Below are 18472 nucleotides of genomic sequence, written 5' to 3'. Positions count from 1 at the left end.
CTACTACATCGACTGAAATGACTGCAACACTTAACATGGAGCTGCAGTTAGTTTCAGAATGGGTGTCAAGGAATAAGTTAGTCCTAAATATTTCTGATTACCTTAAAACCTCTTGGTGTTAGGGGGCAGTCTACATTTTTTGAGAAAAAAAACGTCCCCGTTTTAAACGGGATATTTTGTCAGGAAAAGATACTAGAATATGCATATAATTGACAGCTTTGGATAGAAAACACTCTAACGTTTCCAAAACTGTAAAGATATTGTCTGTGAGTATAACAGAACTGATGTTGCAGGCGAAAGCCTGAGAAAAATCCAATCCGGAAGTGCCCCAGGTTTTGAAAGCGCTGCGTTCCAATGACTCCCTATATGGCTTTGAATGTACCATCAACGAGCTTATGCTTTCTACGTATTCCCCAAGGTGTCTACAGCATTGTGACGTAGTTTTACGCATTTCTATTGAAGAATAGCCGTATGGGGGCACATTGCGTAAGTGGTCACATGGTGGCTCCGAGAGAGATTCTCGCGTAAAGTGCAGAGGTAGCCATTACTCCAATCGGTCCTTGAGAAAAAGGAATTGTCCCGACGGATATATTATCAAATAGATATTAGAAAAACACCTTGAGGATTGATTCTAAACAACGTTTGCCATGTTTTTGTCGATATTATGGAGCTAATTTGGAATATTTTTCGGAGTTGGGACCGCAATTTCCGGGCGATTTCTCAGCCAAACACGAAGAACAAACGGAGCTATTTCGCCTACAAAAATAATATTTTGGGAAAAAATGAACTTTGGCTGTCTACCTGGGAGTGATGAAACATTATGGAGTCTTAAAGGAGGACTGTAGCATCTAATGATGAAACATTATGGAGTCTTAAAGGAGGACTGTAGTATCTAATGATGAAACATTATGGAGCCTTAAGCTTTAATTTGTGGTATTGCACTTGTGAATGCATGAAAGTGAAATATTTCAACAACAAAAAATATTATATTTTATATATATTTTGCACTCTGCAATTTCACCGGATTTTGTTGAAATGTTCCGCTAGCGGAATCCCTAGCCATAACAGGTTTTAATGTGTTTGAGCCAATCAGTTGTGTTGTGACAAGGTAGGGGTGGTATACAGAAGATAGCCCTATTGGGTAAAAGACGAAGTCCATATTATGTCAATAGCAGCTCAAATAAGCAAAGAGAAACAACAGTCCATTACTTTAAGGACCACCACAAGAATGGAAGATCCAGAGTTACTTCTGATGCATAAGTTCATTAGAGTTACCAGCCTTAGAAATTGCAGCCCACATAAATGCTTCACAAAGTTCAAGTAACAGACACATCTCAACATCATCGGTTCAGAGGAGACTGCGTGAATCAGGCATTCATGGTCGAATTGCTGCAAGGAAACCACTACTAAAGGACACCAATAAGAAGAAGAGACTTGCTTGGGCCAAGAAACACGAGCAATGGACATTAGACCGGTGGATATCTGTCCTTGGGTCTGATGAGTCCAAGTTTGAGTATTTGGTTCCGAACGTGTCTTTGTGAGACGAGGAGTAGATGAACAGATTATCTCCGCATTTGTGGTTCCCACCGTGAAGCATGGAGGAGGAGATGTGATGGTGTGCGGGTGCTTTGCTGTTGACAATGTCAGTGATTTATTTATTCAAGTCACACTTAACCAGCATGACTACCACAGCATTCTGCAGGGATATGCCATCCCATCTGGTTTGGGCTTAGTTCCACTGTCATTTGTTTTTCAACAGGACAATGACCCAACACACCTCCAGGCTGTGGAAGAGCTATTTGACCAAGAAGGAGAGTGATGGACTGCTGCATCAGATGACCTGGCCTACACAATCCCCTGACCTCAACCAAATCGAGATGGTTTGGGATGAGTTGGATCGCAGAGTGAAGGAAAAGCAGCCTACAAGTTCTCATCATATGAGGGAACTCATAAAAGGATTCCAGGTGAAACTGGTTGAGAGAAAGCAAGGGTGGCAACTTTTGAAGAATAAAATATATATTTTGATTTAACACTTGTGATTACTACATGATTCCATGTGTTTTTTTAATCATTTTGATGTCTTCTCTATTATTCTACTATGTACAAAATAGTAAAAATAAAGAAAAACCCTTGAATGAGGAGGTGAGTCCAAACTTTTGACTGGTACTGTACATTAAATTCCCTGACAACAGCTCCAGTGGACATTCCTGCAGTCAGCATGCCAATTGCCCGCTCCCTCAGAGATCTGTGGCATTGTTGTGTGACCAAACTGCACATTTTCGAGTAGCCTTTTATTATCCCCAGCACAAGGTACACCTGTGTAATTACTAAGCTGTTCAATCAGCTTCTTGATATGCCACACCTGTCAGGTGGATGGATTATCTTGGCAAATAATACATTTTGGCTGACAGGGATGTAAAAAATTCTGCAAACTTTTTTTTCAGCTCATGAAACATCCGACACTTTACCTTTTGCGTTTATATTTTTGTATAATGTAGTTCCTATCAGTTTTAGGAACATTTACCCAAATATTTCACCTTATTTTTTACCCAAAATATGACATCAGCGATAATCAAAATGTTGAAAATCTGTGAATGTCTAAATAAGAAATTGGTCCATTTTAACAGCAATGTGTCGAACCCTTTCAACAACGGGGAGATGTTACTGATGTGCTTTGTATCTTCAACGTAAAAACAAGTTTTGGACTTCCACACAAAATTACTTCTTTAGTTATTTTATGTTTAAGGAAGTGTGTAGGTCACATTCTGTATCATACAGCTATGAATGTTATATATTTAGAACCACCTGTTCAATTGGAATCCAGCGACGTCTGTGTCTTCAGTGTCCTAGAACTGTCCAGGTTTTTGTGTTCTGACTTGTAAAATAGGATGAATAAAATAAGTAATGTAAACATATCAGTAATTACCAGGAAGCTCTACATTTGTTTTAAAATCACACTAAGATTGTTAAAACTGGCCTCGGGTTATTGAGAGATCTGATTTAGGATTTACCCTCGTAGCAAGGTTGTTTTATCATGTGGTTTCATTCGGGTCTCTATTTTAAAATAACACTGTCTTTGTGTTATTTTGGCAACCAGTCAGTTTGGCAGGAGAAAGGCCAGACTCGGAGGAACCAGAGCCAGGGACGTCCAAACTAGCAAGACGACACCACTGCTCCCACTGTGGAAAGAGTTGTAACCGGTTATGGGACCTGAAACAGCATGAGACAATGCACACAGGGGAGAAGCCTTACCACTGTTCCCAGTGTGGAAAGAGTTTTCACCAGAAAGCACACCTGAAAGCACACGAGAGAATACACACAGGAGAGAAGCCTTACCACTGCTCCCAATGTGGAAAGTGTTTCAACCAGTCAGGGGGGCTGAAACTACATGAGAGAATACACACAGGAGAGAAGCCTTACCAATGCTCCCAATGTGGAAAGTGTTTTGTCCGTTCGGGGGAGCTGAAACAACATGAGAGAATACACACGGGAGAGAAGCCTTACCACTGCTCCCAATGCGGAAAGTGTTTCGTCCGTTCGGGGGGGCTGAAACTACATGAGAGAATCCACACAGGGGAGAAGCCTTACCACTGCTCCCAGTGTGGAAAGTGTTTTGTCTGTTCGGGGGAGCTGAAACAACACGATAGAATACACATGGGAGAGAAGCCTTATCACTGCTCCCAATGTGGAAAGTGTTTTGTCCGTTCGGGGCAGCTGAAACTACATGAGAGAATCCACACAGGGGAGAAGCCTTACCATTGCTCCCAGTGTGAAAAGAGTTTCAGCCGGAAAGCATTCCTGAACCAACACGAGATAATCCACACAGGGGAGAAGCCTTACCACTGCTCCCAGTGTGGAAAGTGTTTCAACCAGTCGGGGAAGCTGAAACAACATGAGAGAATACACACAGGAGAGAAGCCTTACCACTGCTCCCAGTGTGGAAAGAGTTTCAACCGGAAAGCAAACCTGAAACGGCACGAGAGAATACATACAGGAGAGAAGCCTTACCACTGCTCCCAATGTGGAAAGTGTTTCATCCGGTCAGGGGAGCTGAAACAACATGAGAGAATACACACAGGGCAGAAGCCTTACCTCTCCTCCCAGGGTGCAAAGCTTTTGCCCATTTAGGAAGCCTGAAAGAACACATTAGACTGCACACATAGGAGAAGGCTTAGAAAAGCTCAGACTGTGGGATAACATATTACTCATAACAGTCATTTAAACATCATTAGAGAATCCACACAGGAAAGAGAAATTACTTCTCTTAGCGTGTATATTGATATACATCACATTGACTTAAAATTCATCAGAGAACATACACAGTGCTCCCGTTGTCTTATATTGTTGACTGACAATGTGTTTACCTGTCTTTACCAGATGAAATGAAATGGTACAGGGTATACTCAAACATATATTTGTTTGTTTTTATTAGAAAACATGAATTGACTATGGAGTCTGTCAGTTTGAATATAAAGAAGATCAGGTTCCTTCTTTTAAACTGTCCTTTTTTAAACTCTATGTGTGTTTATCTGGGTGTGTCATTCCTCCAGCACTACAGATAATCAAGTGATATTTGGATGTGATGCATTTGTTCCATTGTTGACATTTGCATTGTTGGCCCACTGATGATTTAATGACATGAAAATGTTCAGACTCTGTAATGGAAAATGTTAGGAAATGTTAGTTGTATGTGTGTCCACATAGTATGTGACTAACCTTGTGAAACTCCTATTATAATCTCCTGTTTTTAGGACTATCATTCTGTGTTGCAAATCAATTTACACCTGTGTCCTTGTATGAATAATGTCCCTCCCAGGAACAGGAAACTATAAAGATATGTGCTCATCACCCAATGCTTCAGGAATTCAGACTGTCTACACTGCACTGTGTAACTCTGTTATTCTCTCTGAGCTCAGAAATAAAGAATCTTGGTTTGACTTGGACTCCAGCAGATCCTTATTTTATAATATCCACCACAACTCTCCCACGGATTGCTATTTATCATTGTCTCAATGAAGAATTGTTTGTTTTACTTTCCTGGGGGCATTTACAAGCCTCCCACTGGTTGAATAAAGGTTTTTTCCCGTTTTTTTCTGGAGGGAAGATCAGGTTAATATTGCGGAAAGAATGTTGCTTCCAATGTAATTGTCTGCATCATTTCCAATCCCCCATATTTTTGGGTAAATATATATATCCATACATGCATGCATATATATACACATATATACATACACATACCTGTATAGACATACTTTTTAAAGAATATACCTTTATTATTATTCCCCGCAAACCCTTCCGCCGATCCCCCAATTGGAGTAAACTAATAAACACTTCTGCTTCTACCTTCAATCCATACATCTTATACACACTCTACAGACACAGTGTACTTTACAATAGTTCTCTCTTGTTTGTTCTTAGTCCTTCCTCTATTTCTGATGTCCATCCAGTTTGATTTCTATTTGTAACTGTGCTATTTCACACAAGCTCCGAACCTTTATACATTCTACAGATCCCTTATGCCCTACATTGTTTATCTTGTTATTAGTCCCACCCTTCAGCTCCACTCAACCCCTCCCATCTGTCTCTCAACATCCATTTCGGATTTCTACTTGCCATATATTTTTCAACTGTGCTGTGATGCTTCACAAAATAATTGAACCTTCCTATTCTCATAGCTTCTACAGATTGTAAATTAAAAATAAACATTTTTGCTAAAATAATGATTATATTATTGATTGATTGACTATGGCTTTTCAAATCACCCAGTATTGCTATCTGTAGTGTTAGTTCTAGGCAAATGTTGCAATTCTTCAGCCATTCCTGGACCTGTGACCAAAAATGAGCTACATATGGACAATACCAAAATAAATGATCTAATGACTCTGCCTCCTCACAGCAGAATCTGCAGAGCTGGGAAGATTGTATCCCCCATATATATATATAACATTCTATTAGTTGCAAGAATTTTGTATCGTAATTTATATTGAAAAATGTGAAGTTTTGAATCCGGTGTTGTTTTGTGTATCAATTCATAAACCATGTGCCATGGAATGGGTACATCGAACATCTCTTCACAACCATTTTGCAATTTATATGGCACAGCTGTCAGTTTTTTGGTCCTTAAATGAAATTGGTGAATGTTTTTATTTATCACACTTTTCTTTAACCATTTATGTTCTTTAATACAGGGCCGACATACAAGCTCCTTACTTTTATCCCCTTCTACTTGCCTCTTCCATTTTTGTGGTAATGCTGCAATTAATTGGTTGTAATTTTGGGTAGAGCAGACATGTCCATATGTCTGTGTTAGCTGCATGTGTGACATAACTCCCCCAGTCCTATTTATGATGTCATTCACTAAATTGATACCTTTTTTTTTAAATGTCTTCGATAAAAACAGTTTTTTTAATCAATTAGTATATTTGAATTTAACCACAATATTTGTTATACTATTTATTTGTTGAATAAACGTTGTTACCCGATTGATGAGATTATTATGGGTGAGAGCAATTAATATTTTATTTGTCAAATGGCAACCAAGCATCGGTCATCATGTCACCAGAATAAGACCCTCAAAATGTATTGGAAAGGAGCATCAAGCTCATCACATGTAGTTTCACCACCCTGTGAAGTTCATAACTTATTTCATCTGTAGCCTAATAAACTACATGGGTTCCCGAATCGTAGTGGGGGAACCACACAACATATCATCACGTTACTCCAAGTTAACTAAGATGTGATGGTTATTATAAAAATATTTGCGCATAAAGGAGTTTCCACAGCCATTTCTCGCTTTCAACATTTTTACTGACACAAAAAGACAAACAAATTGTCAAACGAAGTAACAAAATGTCGCCATGTACAAGCATATCCTGTTTCCATCAGCCGGGTCATTACTTTTGAAATGGTTGGATCAATATCCACCTTCATGATGTGGATGAAGCCTGATTTGGAATGTCTGAGTAGTTCTATATGATGTCATAATACACCCCTCTGATTGTGATACATTTGCTCCATTGTTTCCATGTCAGTTGGTTTCCCACTCTGATGATTTATATCTGACAGAGGGGCTTTAAATGAATAGTATGGTGACATCTTAGTGTGTCTTGAAATAGGATTATTAATCATAAACTCCTACTGCAACAATACACTGCAGCTTTGACATCAAGAAGAGAATGGGCTGATGGGTGGTGGTGCTACTCTATAGGTAAGGCTGTCCAATATGAATGTTCAATACACACAATAAACAAATTGTATATATTTATATTCCAGACTCTGACATTCCTCGTTCTACCATTTCAATAATTCTAAATCCTTAAAATAAATTGTAGGGAAAATAAGTAGGTCACACAAATGACTATTTCTAAACAAAGATAATAGACAAGTAGAATGGGAGAGGTTTCTTATACTATCTATACTTACTCAGTGAAGAGACTCCGGGGACGGTGATGAAGGCTGTAGGAATGAAGATCAGACAGTGAAGAGACTCCAGGGACGGTGATGAAGGCTGTAGGAATGAAGATCAGACAGTGAAGAGACTCCAGGGACGGAGATGAAGGCTGTAGGAATGAAGATCAGACAGTGAAGAGACTCCAGGGACAGTGATGAAGGCTGTAGGAATGAAGATCAGACAGCAATTCTGGTCCTGTGGTCAGGTGGGGGAGTGGTCGATCCAGACAATGATTGTGAGGAAGCATGCGGGGAACAGGCTCCTTTCTACTACTATTCTGGGGTCTGGATACATGCCAACAAAGACTACAACTGCTTCAAACAATGGGAGAGGCTACCATTGACCACCACACTTTCTTTCATAACCAGGAAGCCCATGTTGAGCCATCAGTGTTCTCACTATGGAAGAGGGAGCAGGAAGACGTCATCCAGGGACAAGGACAAAGGTGCAGCACTGGTGTTAGTAGCTGATGACAGAAGTGACAGCCTGGACACAAAACAAAGTTTGGCGCGATCAGTGTTGTTGAGCAGAGAATCAACCAGATTGATTCACAGTCAGTGTTGTTGAGCAGAGAATCAACCAGATTGATTCACAGTCAGTGTTGTTGAGCAGAGAATCAACCAGAGAATCAACCAGGTTGTTGAAGTTATTCAGGTGAATAATACATTTGATTTGTTTAATTCTGTTTTATTCAATTAGAATAATTTACTCTGAATGAGAACAATCACATCTGTGAGCTTTATGCATTATAACATCGATTGATGACGTTGACAGATTTGTAGTAAAACCAGGGTTGGAGTAAAATCCATTTAATTTCCAGTCAATTCAGAAAGTAAACCAAATTCCACATTTTCCTAATTGAAAACCATAGAAGAGAATTGGAATTTTCAGTTTACTTCCTGAATTTACTGGAATATTCTAAAATGTATTAAATTGGGAGGTTTTCCTCATGAATCTGCACAACAACACCCTATAATGACGAAGCAAAAACAGGATTTTAGAAATGTTTGCAAATGCATTTAAATATTAAAACTGAAATATCACATTTAAATAAGTATTCAGAACCTTAACTCAGTGCTTTGTTGAAGCACTTTTGGCAGTGATTATAGCCTCAAGCCGCCTTGGGTATGACACTACAATCTTGGCACCCCTGTATTTGTGGAGTTTCTCCCATTCTTCTCTGCAGATCCTCTCAAGATCTGTCAGGTTGGATGGAGAGCGTCACTGCGCAGCAATTTTCAGGATTTCTTCAGTTGTTCGATCTGGTTCAAATCCGGGCTCTGGCTGGGCCACTCATGGACATTCAGAGACTTGTCCCAAAGCCACTTCTATGTTGTCTTCGCTGTGTGCTTAGGGGCGTTGTCCTGTTGGAAGGTGAACCTTTGCCCCAGTCTGAGGTCCTGAGTGCTCTTGAGCAGGTTTTCATCAATTATCTCTCTGTACTTTGGTCCGTTCATCTTTCCCTCGATCCTGACTAGTCTCCCAGTCCCTGCCGCTGAAAAACATCCCCACACCATGATGCTGCCACCACCACGCTTCACCGTAGGGATGGTGTCAGGTTTCCTCCAGACCTGACGCTTGGCATTCAGGCCAAAGTGTTTAATCTTGGTTTCATCAGATCAGAGAATCTTGTTTCTCATGGTCTGAGAGTCCTTTAGGTGCCTTTTGGCAAACTCCAAACAGACTTTCATGTGCCTTTTACTGAGAAGTGGCTTCCGTCTGGCCACTCTACCAAAAAGGCCAAATTTGTGGAGTGCAGCAGAGATGGTTGTCCTTCTGGAAGGTTCTCCCATCTCCACAGAGGAAGTCTTGAGCTCTGTCAGAGTGACCATCGGGTTCTCAGTAACGTCCCCGACCAAGGCCCTTCTCCCCCAATTGTTCAGTTTGGCTGGGCGGCCAGCACTAGGAAGTCTTGGCGGTTCCAAACTTCCAAACTTTCCATTTAAGAATGATGGCGGCCACTGTGTTCTTTAGGACCTTCAATGCTGCAGAAATGCTTTGGTCCACTTCCCCAGATCCGTGACACAATCCTGTCACGAAAGGATTATATCACAACAAATAAAGGCTACTTAAAGTTCATGAGAGAACACGCATATGCTCGTACACTTGTCTCATGTTTACAAAAATAGAATTGTACTTTTGGTCATTAAGCCTCATTAAATCAAACTGTATAAAGCTGTATGTATTTTATTTCAACACCTGCTCCTGATCTGTACCTCAGTACATTGACTCTGTACTGGTACCTCCTGTATATAGCCTCCACATTGACTCTGTACTGGTACCTCCTGTATATAGCCTCCACATTGACTCTGTACTGGTACCTCCTGTATATAGCCTCCACATTGACTCTGTACTGGTACCTCCTGTATATAACCTCCACATTGACTCTGTACTGGTACCCCCTGTATATAGCCTCCACATTGACTCTGTACTGGTACCCCCTGTATATAGCCTCCACATTGACTCTGTACTGGTACCCCCTGTATATAGCCTCCACATTGTCTCTGTACTGGTACCTCCTGTATATAGCCTCAACATTGACTATGTACGGGTACCTCCTGTGTATAGCCTCCACTGTGACTCTCTGTCGGTACCCCCTGTATATAGCCTCCACATTGACTATATACTGGTACCTCCTGTATATAGCCTCCACTATGACTTTCTGCCGGTACCCCCTGTATATAGCCTCCACATTGTCTCTGTACTGGTACCCCCTGTATATAGCCTCCACATTGACTCTGTACCGGTACCTCCTGTATATAGTCTCCACATTGACTCTGTACTGGTACACCCTGTATATAGCCTCCACATTGACTCTGTACCGGTGTCCCCTGTATACAGCCTCCACATTGACTCTGTACTGGTACCTCCTGTATATAGCCTCCACATTGACTCTGTACTGGTACCCCCCTGTATATAGTCTCCACATTGACTCTGTACTGGTACCTCCTGTATATAGCCTCAACATTGACTATGTACTGGTACCTCCTGTATATAGCCTCCACTGTGACTCTCTGTCGGTACCCCCTGTATATAGCCTCCACATTGACTATATACTGGTACCTCCTGTATATAGCCTCCACTATGACTTTCTGCCGGTACCCCCTGTATATAGCCTCCACATTGACTCTGTACTGGTACCCCCTGTATATAGCCTCCACATTGACTCTGTACTGGTACCCCCTGTATATAACCTTCACATTGACTCTGTACTGGTACCCCCTGTATATAGCCTCCACATTGACTCTGTACTGGTACCCCCTGTATACAGCCTCCACATTGACTCTGTAAACACGGTATAGTTTTTTTATTGTGTAACTTTTTTTCTTACCTCTTATTTTTCTTAACTACATTGTTGGTTAAGGGCTTGTCAGTAAGAATTTCATGGTAATGTCTACACCTGTTGTAGCTTTGTAGCGTAGCTTTAAGGGAATAGTATGGTCACATCTAGATAAAAAATTTACAGAGTAAATGTGTATAAACACACTTCCTATTCATGTAAGTATTTATTCATCATCTACATATTCATATTACGCTTCTACGTCTGTGTACGGGAAAGTATTAGTTGTAAGACGTAAGAGAAAATATATCAGCTTATTGTTAAATAATTATGACGTTCTTTCCAATACAAAAAGTGTTGTAACTATTGTTTCCACACTGCGTTACCCACTCCAGCCAGCAGATGGCGATGTGCGTCTTTCAGGTGATGCTTCTTGTGTGACGTATAATGGACTGGACGGGACGCTTCTTCAGGAACAACAACACGGATACTATTTCAGCCACCTGGGTAGCTTGCTAGACAAGGTAAAACTGAAAGATTGACGTTTTAGGCCATGTTAATGTACATTAGCTAATCGCAGTGTATAAAACACATTTCAGTTGACGTTAACTTGAACCTAATTTGCTTGTTCAAGTTGCAAATTTGTTAAAGATTGATACTGAGCCTAGCACTAGGCTATTCGCTAATGCTAACTAGCTAGCTAACATCCCTGACCATGAGCTCATTAAACTACTCATCCCCTGCTGAAGAAGAGGATGTCTGCTGTCCGGAGAAAGACGCTCTGGCGCTGAACATTGTCGTGAAAGATGAAGAGGAGGATATTACAGTGAAAGGAGAGAAAGAACCTTTCAGAATGAAAAAGGAGGAAGAGGAGGCTGTTATTGGGAAAGAAGAGAAAGTATCCTCTTCCTCTCTAAAAGGTTCTATCTCAGTGAAGGAGGAAGACGTTTTGGGAGTGAAAGAGGAGGAGACAGAATATCAGATTAACACCAGTGAGTACTGTCTTAAACAGGGACACAAACTATGCAGTTGTTGAACTAATGTGTGGTTTTTAAGGGGCATTCTACTGAAGTTCTTCACTTCAATATGATGTTCAGTACTATATAAATTGTTAAAGGGTCAATCTGCCATTGCTACATATATTCTTGGGACTTTTAAATGAGATTTAATTATATATAACAGGCTTTCAAAATGTAATAATGGAGCATAATTTATACTTAAAATATCAAAGGGACACAAAAGGCACCCAATTAATTTAGAGATATTAATGCCTCTGATAAGACCCTATGACTGTAATAGACAATAATAATTGATGATGGTAATAAGTTCACCATCTGTTTGATGTTCTCGTTCAAACAGGAGAGAGACATGACTATCGTGGATCCTCTGGGGAGCCTCAACAACATCCTGATGCTGACGAGACAGAGAAGAGTCTCTCCAGATCAGAACACCAGATGGTACAGCTTGGTCTGGTCTAGCATACAGCTTGCTCTATCTGGGTCTGGGCTGGGTTTCTGTAAGGCACTTTATGACAACAGTGACATCAGAATCCATAATGATATGTGTCTGTGTCCCCTCTTTATGGTTACCAGGACAATGCTAGCCCTTCCGCCCTCCAGGAGTCCCTGTGTCGTGCCTCTCCCGGTAGCACGTTACTGCTGGGTATGAAGAGGTTGTCTGTGCTGCTGGTGGACTGCAGGAAAACAACAGGGCTGAGTGGAACTGTGAGAGGAGGAGAAGAGAAGAAAGGATCAGATTTGACACATCAAAGTAAGTGCTGTAGTTTGAACAAATAAAATAGATCTGCCCGTTGGTATCTGTTCCCAATAGGGCTGTCCCCGACTAAAACAAAAACAACTCTGCACACTCTTGGTATTCTCTCAACCAGCTTAACCTGGAATGCTTTTCCAACAGTCTTGAAGGAGTTCCCACATGCTGGGCACATGTTGGCTACTTTTCCGTCACTCTGCGGTCCAACTCATCTCAATTCATCTCAATTTGGGTTGAGGTCGGGTGATTGTGAAGGCCAGGTCATCTGATGTAGCACTCCATCACTCTCCTTCTTGGTCAAATAGCACTTACACAGCCTGGTTGTGGTTGGGTCATTGTCCTGTTGGAAAACAAATGATAGTCCCACTAACCACAAACCAGATGGGATGGTGTATCGCTGCAGAATGCTGTGGTAGCGATGCTGGTTAAGTGTGACTTGAATTCTAAATAAATCACAGTGTCACCAGCAAAGCACCATCACTCATGAATGCTCATCAATGCTTCCCGGTGGGAAACACACATGTGGAGATCATCCGTTCACCTACTCTGCGTCTCACAGACATGTCGGTTGGAACCGGAAATCTCAAATTTGGACTCATCAGACCAAAGGACAGATTTCCACCGGTCCATTGCTCATGCTTCTTGATTCACACAGTCTCCTCTGAACAGTTGATGTTGAGATGTGTCTCTTAATTGAACTCTGTAAATCATTTATTTGGGCTGCATTTTCTGAGGGTCTTCCTTTCCTGTGGAGGTCCTCATGAGAGCCAGTTTCATCGTAGCTTTTGATGTTTTTTGCAACTGTACTTAAAGAAAGTTTCAATGTTGAAATATTCAGTATTGACTGACCATGTCTTCAAGTAATGATGGACTGTTGTTTCTCTTTGCTTATTTGAGCCATTTGGACTTGGTCTTTTACCAAATAGGGCTGTCTTCTGTATACCCCTTTAACTTGTCACAACGCAACTGATTGGCTCAAACGCACTAAGAAGGAAAAACACAAATGAATATTTAAACAATGCACACCTGTTAATTGAAATGCTTTCCAGATGACTACCTCATGAAGCTGGTTGAGAGAATGCCAAGAGTGTGCAAAGCTGTCAAGACAAAGGGTGGCTACTTTGAAGAATCTCAAATATAAAATAACATTTTGATTTGTTTAACACTTTTTTAGTTTACTACATGATTCCATTTGTGTTATTTCATAGTTTTGATGTCTTCACTATTATTCTACAATGTAGAAAATAGTTTTAAAAAATAAAGAAAAACCCTTAAATGAGTCGGTGTGTCCAAACTTTTGACTGGTTCTCTTTACACAGTGCAATAAAATGCAAATTAATTACTTAAAAATCATACGATGTGATTTTCTGGATTTTTGTTTTAGATTCTGTCTCTCACAGTTGAAGTGTACCAATGATAAGTGCGTAAGCCCACCCACTTGGGAGCCAGGCCCAGCGAATCAGAATTTGTTTTCCCCACAAAAGGGCTTTGTTACAGAGATAAACACTCCTCAGTTTCATCAGATGTCCGGGTGGCTGATCTCAGACGTTGTGGAGGTCCTTGATCTGCGGTTGTGAGGCCTGTTGGACGGACTTCCAAATTCTCTAAAAAGACATTGGAGGCGGCTGATGGTAGAGAATGCAACATTCAATTCTCTGGTAGCAGCTCCAGTGGATATTCCTGCAGTCCCCAATCCATTTGCACACTCCCGCAAAACTTGAGACATCAGTGGCATTGTGTTGTGTGACAACTGTATATTTTAGAGTGGCTTTTTATTGTCCCCAGCACAAGGTACACCTGTGTAATGCTGTTTAATCAGCTTCTTGATATGCTACACCTGTCACGTGGATGGATTATCTTGGCAAAGCAATGTAAACAAATTTACACAAATTGGAGAGTGGAGATTTCATTCTGGTCTCTTTTTATATAAACACTGTCTTTGGCAGGAGGAAAACCAAACTTGGAGGAACCAAAGACCTCCACAACATCAAGACGACACCTCTGCTCCCAGATCAAGTTAGGAAGCCTGAAAAGACCTGAGAGGACACACACAGGAGAGAAGCCATACCATTGCGGCCAGTGTGGAAAGAGTTTTAGCCTGTTAGGAAGCCTGAAAGCTCATGAGCGAATACACTCAGGAGAGAAGCCATACCATTGCGGCCAGTGTGGAAATAGTTTTAGCCAGTTAGGAAACATGAAAAGACATGAGCGAATTCACACAGGGGAGATGCCATACCACTGCTCCCATTGCGGAAAGAGTTTTAACCATTTACTTAACATGAAAAGACATGAGAGGATACACACAGGAGTGAAGCCTCACCATTGCTCCCAGTGTGGAAAGAGTTTTATGCAGTTAGGTATCCTCGAAGATCATTTGCGAATACACACAGGGGAGAAGCCTTACTACTGCTCCCATTGTGGAAAGAGTTTTAACCATTTACTTAACATGAAAAGACATGAGAGGATACACACAGGAGTGAAGCCTCACCATTGCTCCCAGTGTGGAAAGAGTTTTATGCAGTTAGGTATCCTCAAAGATCATTTGAGAATACACACAGGGGAGAAGCCTTTCCTTTGCACTCAGTGTGGAAAGAGTTTTAGCCAGTCAGGAAACCTGAAAGTGCATGAGCGAATTCACACAAGGAAGAAATCTTACCACTGATCCCAGCGTGCAATGCGTTTTTACCCAATTAGGACACCTGAAAGAAGACATGAGACCGCACACGGGGGAGAAGCTTTACAAATGTTCAGACTGGGGGGAAGGCATTTTACTCATCAGTAGCGTAAAAAAAACGTGAGAATCCACACAGGAGAGAATGTTTACTTGTTTATATATAACTATTTCTGGATTTTATTTTCTATTTCTTCTCATTTTGTCTGTCATAGTTGTAGTGTACCTATGATGAAAATTACAGGCCTCTCTCATCTTTTTAAGTGGGAGAACTTGCACAATTGGTGGATGACTAAATACTTTTTTGCCCCACTAAGTGTATGTAAACTTCCAACTTCAACTGTATATATTATTTGAAATGCTAATCCTTTGCACACGAATGCTCACTCATTCAGGATTAATTGCAGTCAATATATATTTACGCCGTTGTGATCTGTTGGAATCCGGTCCGTCTGCTGGAGAGTTCATCTGAGTCTCTCTCCTTCTGTTTCCCTGAAGTTCAAAGTCTTTCTTGGTTAGAATGGATACCTCAGATTACCATTCAGAAATGTTCTCATAGAATAGATGTTTCGGCGGTTGTCGTCATCCCAGGTTTATATCATTTCTAGCTGCCCCCACAGACCCACCAATGCTCTTACTCTGTTGGGATTGATAGTCTCAGAGTTGAACCATTTCCAGCCGTGTAGCCAATGCTCCACGTGGGATGGTTTTCTAGTCTTGGTCCTCAAATGTGCCACCTCAGCTTACACCAAGGTATGCGTTGTCTAAACTATTCGCAATCACAGCTCACGCTGATTGGTTTGCTCAGTCTGAAGAGGATTTTTTTTTAGGGGGGCTTTTATTCGAAACAATAGGATAGGCGGTTCCATGACGCCAGATCATGTCTGTGCCCTCGAGGACGGACCAATGACTTAGTTACACTTTTTTAAAGGAATACAATTCTCTCACATTAAAGGTTTAACATCACATTACATCATTTCATATATAGTTGCATCTTTACTCATTCATTTTATACAAGAATTAGATGCAAACCCCATAATTGAGAAATGTACACATTGAGACATAGTTATGTGTGTTTCCTGTCCTCTCCGAGGTCACCAAATGAAACACACTCAACATAATTGTCCCTTAAGTGTCCACAGACCCTTCCCACACTCTCAAAGGTGGACAAATAGTTTAATTTAGCCATTTTGGGGATTTAGGAGTTCGGCCACGTGAATTCCTTTGTTCACTCTGTGGTCTCTCTCTGTATGAAAAGGGGGAGAGAGTCTACGCCAGGTATTTACGACCTGAGATAACAGAACCTGGGTGTAGGAGAGGGGGAAGCCACAATCTATACCCAGAAAAGGCCACATCATGACAATATGGAGTATTTCAGTTTGAATATAATGTACATCAGTTTCCTTGTGTTCAAATGTAGGATAGATCAGATTCCATGTGTTTTAAATTATCCTTTTTTTAAACTCTTTGTGTGTGTTTATCTGGGTGTGTCATTCCTCCAGCACTACAGATAATCAAGTGATATTTGGATGTGATGCATTAGTTCCATTGTTGACATTTGCATTGTTGGCCCACTGATGATTTAATGAAATGAAAATGTTCAGACTCTGTAATGGAAAATGTTAATTGTTTGTGTGTCCACATAACTGAGTATGTGACTAACCTTGTGAAACTGTCCTATTATAAGCTCCTGTTCTTGGGAGTATCATCCTGTGTTGCAAACCAATTTACACCTGTGTCCTTGTATGAATAAAGTCCCACCCAGGAACAGGAAACTATAAAGGTATGTGCTAATCACTCAATGCTTCAGGAATTCAGACTGTCTACACTGCGCTGTGTAACTCTGTTATTCTCTCTGAGCTCAGAAATAAAGAATCTTGGTTTGACTTGGACTCCAGCAGATCCTTATTTTATAATATCCACCACAACTCTCCCACAGATTGCTCTTTATCATTGTCTCAATGAAGTGTTCCTCTTTCGACTTTCCTGGGGGCAATTACAAACCTCCCACTGGTTGAATAAACGTTGTTACCCGATTGATGAGATTATTATGGGTGAGAACAATTATTTTATTTGTCAAATGGCAACCAAGCATCAGTCATCATGTCACCAGGTTAAGACCCTCAAAATCTATTGGAATTGAGCATCAAGCTCATCACATGTAGTTTCACTACCCTGTGAAGTTCATAACTTATTTCATCTGTAGCCTAATAAACTACATGGTTTTCCAAGTTTTAGAGGGAGGACCACACAACATATCATCACGTGACTCCAACTAAGATATGATGGTTATTTGTTGAAGGAATTAAATTGCTCAATGTTTTAATACCCAATTAAAATTAAACACTCTGTCAATTCATATGGAATTGTAATTCCCTTAATGATAGACAGAGCCCAGTCTTAAAATCAGACAGCAGAGTTTATTCAAGAGAGTACTGAGTACATACACATTTTACCACAGGTTATAAACTGAAAATGACGTCAGCGTTTTCTAATTGTTCCGTCTCTTCTTGACACTGGTAGAAAGGCTCTATAGTTCTCAAGCCTTGCCTCCTCGCCTAGAGCCAAGGTCAGCTAGTGTAGATAAGCATTCTAGTCAGTTTGGAGATATAGTTCATTCATTTGTACCAAGGAACAGACCGTCATTGTTCTAAACTCTTGACCACATTCACACACACATTATTTTCAGTACTGGGATCAAGAAAGAAAACTCATATATATTAGTATATTAGTATTAGTACATATACAGTAACATAATAGGATTCGGATTAGTACATATACAGTAACCCACTAGTATTCTGATTAGTCAGTCCTGATTGAAATGTGTACATAATTAGTCATCATTGATAAAAAATTCCCTTAACATCATTATATAAATATTTGTACATAAAGGAGTTTCCATCGCCATTTCTCACTAAAATGTTTTTACTGACACAAAAAGACCCAACCATGTCAAACGAAGTAACATATCGTCTGTCAGCATTTATAAAAATATTCAGACATATCCTGTTTCTGTCAGCCCGGTCATTACTTTTGAAATGGTTGGATCAATATCCACCTTCCTGATATGGATGAAGCCTGATTTGGAATGTCTGAGTAGTTCTATATGATGTCATAATACACCCCTCTGATAATCAAGTGATATTTGGAATTTCTGAGTAGTTCTATCTGATGTCATAATACACCCCTCTGATTGTGATACATTTGCTCCATTGTTTCCATGTCAGTTGGTTTCCCACTCTGATGATTTATATCTGACAGAGGGGCTTTAAATCAATAGTATGGTGACATCTTAGTGTGT

The 18472-nt window shown here is 40.5% G+C and overlaps 2 protein-coding genes across 2 annotated transcripts in view; both read left to right on the top strand.

Moving 5' to 3' along the window:
• Positions 1-4598, top strand: part of LOC116373857 (zinc finger protein 721-like) — a 44841-nt gene extending 40243 nt beyond the window's left edge. Inside the window, exon 10 of the mRNA XM_031822150.1 lies at positions 3098-4598. Within this exon, the coding sequence (XP_031678010.1) occupies positions 3098-4128 (1031 nt within the window). The 3' untranslated portion in view covers positions 4129-4598. The remainder of the gene's footprint in view (positions 1-3097) is intronic.
• A 7497-nt stretch (positions 4599-12095) lies between these two features.
• On the top strand, positions 12096-17063 carry LOC116373866 (zinc finger protein 239-like). Its single transcript, XM_031822161.1, has 3 exons — positions 12096-12187; positions 12323-12500; positions 14447-17063. Exons 1-3 carry the CDS (start codon positions 12185-12187, stop codon positions 15160-15162), a joined length of 897 nt encoding a protein of 298 aa, XP_031678021.1. The 5' UTR covers positions 12096-12184; the 3' UTR covers positions 15163-17063.
• The last annotated feature ends 1409 nt before the right edge of the window (positions 17064-18472 follow it).

The sequence above is a fragment of the Oncorhynchus kisutch genome, unplaced genomic scaffold (assembly GCF_002021735.2).
Source record: "Oncorhynchus kisutch isolate 150728-3 unplaced genomic scaffold, Okis_V2 scaffold4077, whole genome shotgun sequence".
Taxonomy (NCBI): Eukaryota; Metazoa; Chordata; class Actinopteri; order Salmoniformes; family Salmonidae; genus Oncorhynchus; species Oncorhynchus kisutch.
The sequence above is the reverse complement of the archived record's forward strand: the minus strand, read 5'-3'. Positions and strand labels throughout refer to the sequence as shown.